The sequence below is a fragment of the Aplysia californica genome, unplaced genomic scaffold (genome assembly GCF_000002075.1).
Source record: "Aplysia californica isolate F4 #8 unplaced genomic scaffold, AplCal3.0 scaffold00188, whole genome shotgun sequence".
NCBI lineage: Eukaryota > Metazoa > Mollusca > Gastropoda > Aplysiida > Aplysiidae > Aplysia > Aplysia californica.
In genome coordinates, this window is record NW_004797458.1 from 858,075 (window position 1) to 860,051 (window position 1,977).

General features: G+C 42.2%; 2 protein-coding genes across 2 annotated transcripts in view; one reads left to right on the forward strand and one right to left on the reverse strand.

Annotated features, from left to right (window-relative positions):
* LOC101864390 (zinc metalloproteinase nas-14) overlaps positions 1–1,762 on the reverse strand; it is a 7,129-nt gene extending 5,367 nt beyond the window's left edge. Inside the window, exon 1 of the mRNA XM_005098634.3 lies at positions 1,598–1,762. Within this exon, the coding sequence (XP_005098691.1) occupies positions 1,598–1,728 (131 nt within the window). The 5' untranslated portion in view covers positions 1,729–1,762. The remainder of the gene's footprint in view (positions 1–1,597) is intronic.
* Positions 1–1,977, forward strand: part of LOC101845095 (histone deacetylase 6) — a gene marked incomplete at its 5' end in the record, with an annotated part of 222,441 nt that overhangs the window by 198,949 nt on the left and 21,515 nt on the right.

The following is a 1,977-nucleotide window of genomic DNA, read 5'->3' on the forward strand; positions in this document are numbered from 1 at the left end:
GGGGTAGTGGGATCGATGTGATGATGATGATGACTAATAATGATGATGATGATGATGATGATGATAGCACGTTCCTGAAGACGTTCAAGAAGGCGAAACGTTTAACGTATAGTACAGTAGTAAAACTCAGAAATGTTCAAGTGCCCATCAACTTTCCCGTTGCTGTTTTTTCTATCGTACTTATAACAATGATGATTGATGATGATGGGATGGTCACGGTGATGATTAAGATGATGAAGATGACGACGACGACAAAAAAGAAGAATAAGATGTGGATGACAATGATGAAGATGACGATGCGGTTCAGGGCGGTAACTATTATATATTAACTCGTACATGTCGTAAAATCCGATAGCAGAATGGCATCCTTTCTGGTGATCAATCTCCAGGTAGTTCCGCTGATTGGTTCGGGGTACGAACTGTACACACTTGCCCTTGGAGGTGGACACATCGTTTTCCAGCTCTGTCATGGCAGTCCGGATGAGAGCTTTTATATCTGGGTGGTTGACAGAGAGAGTAGAACATTCAACATTGGTGATAGTTATAGTAATGCTATTTTTTTTCTTAAGTAGTTTTTCTACCACCACCACCACCACCACCACCACCACCACACTACTACTACTAACTCAGTTGTTTTTCTGTTTGTGTTATTTTTCTCCAGCAGTAAATGACCGTTCTCTTTACTCAAACAAACAAAAAAATGTCACTCTCTTTCTCTCTCTCTCTCTCTCTCTCTCTCTCTCTCTCTCTCTCTCTTTCTCTCTCTCTTTCTTTTTCTCTCTCCCTCTCACTATCTCCAAGTTATCCCTAGGATGTTTTATCCCGTTAAGTGCGTGTTTGGCTTGACAGGCGTGGATGTTTGATTGGGGCTATGGTGTAGTTAGCTCACTTTCAATCATCTACCGTCTTTATCTCTCCCCTTTATTCCGTGTATGTTGCTCTCGGGTGATTTTTCCAGTCTCCAACACTTTTATTAGGACCTTTTTGTGTTGCAAGTCCTGCCAAATGCGTAATAAACTAAAACCTTAAACCAAAGTGGGCGGTTGGCGGGTGCTATGGTGTGGTTTGTTCCTTCTTTCCTATAAATCATCCATCGTCCTTATCCCCCCCCCCCCCTTTTCTATTTTGTGTTTGTTACTCTCTTGTAACACCTTTAATCTTCGGAACTTATATGACCTTATTGTGTTGCGAGTGCCGTAAAACTCTTACGAAAACTAAACTAAACCAAAATCCCCCTTACATGCAGGTTTAAAGTAGGTTGTAGCCTAAATGGCCAAATTTTTTATCGGGTTGCAAAAACATTTGCAGTTGTTGCAAATGCTGTCTTCATATCAGTATTCAGTGTCTTTGGTATGGACATTGGTTCCGACGAAATTGGTTCGACTTACTCTTGGCAGAACCCCAGACCGTCATTGCATACATAGGTTAAACGTGCCTTTCAACATTTTGCAGTTGTTTCAGACAGATAGAAACAAAGAAGGACGTGCCAGAAAAATAAAGAAGAGAGAAAGAAAGACAGTAGTAGGCCCCTCCCACCCCCACCCCCACCCACCTGTCCCCTTTCTCCCCAAGAAAAAAACTCTGTCGCTGTTCGTACCTGAAATCATGGAGTCCACGATCGGTGACGTTGGTTTCGTTGATGTTGACGTATCGATCTCTGTCGTATCGGTTCTGCTCGTGATAGAAGCCCAAGACGTGGATCATCTCGTGCATGATGATGCCCTTCATCTCACAGCCGGGGCCCAGGGAGGAGGGGTGCGCGCCTCTGGTGGGACAACGGGGCGGTTATTTTTATTTTATTTTGTTTTTTTTTAAATTGGGGGGGGGGGGTAATTTTGTGCATTTATTATTTTTTTAATTTAAATTAGTTGATTGATTGATTAATTAATTTTTTTTAAATTTTGTTGTTGTTGAGATGACGATGATGATATTGGCGGCGGTGATGATGACTATGATGTGGGTGTCTCTGGTGGGATA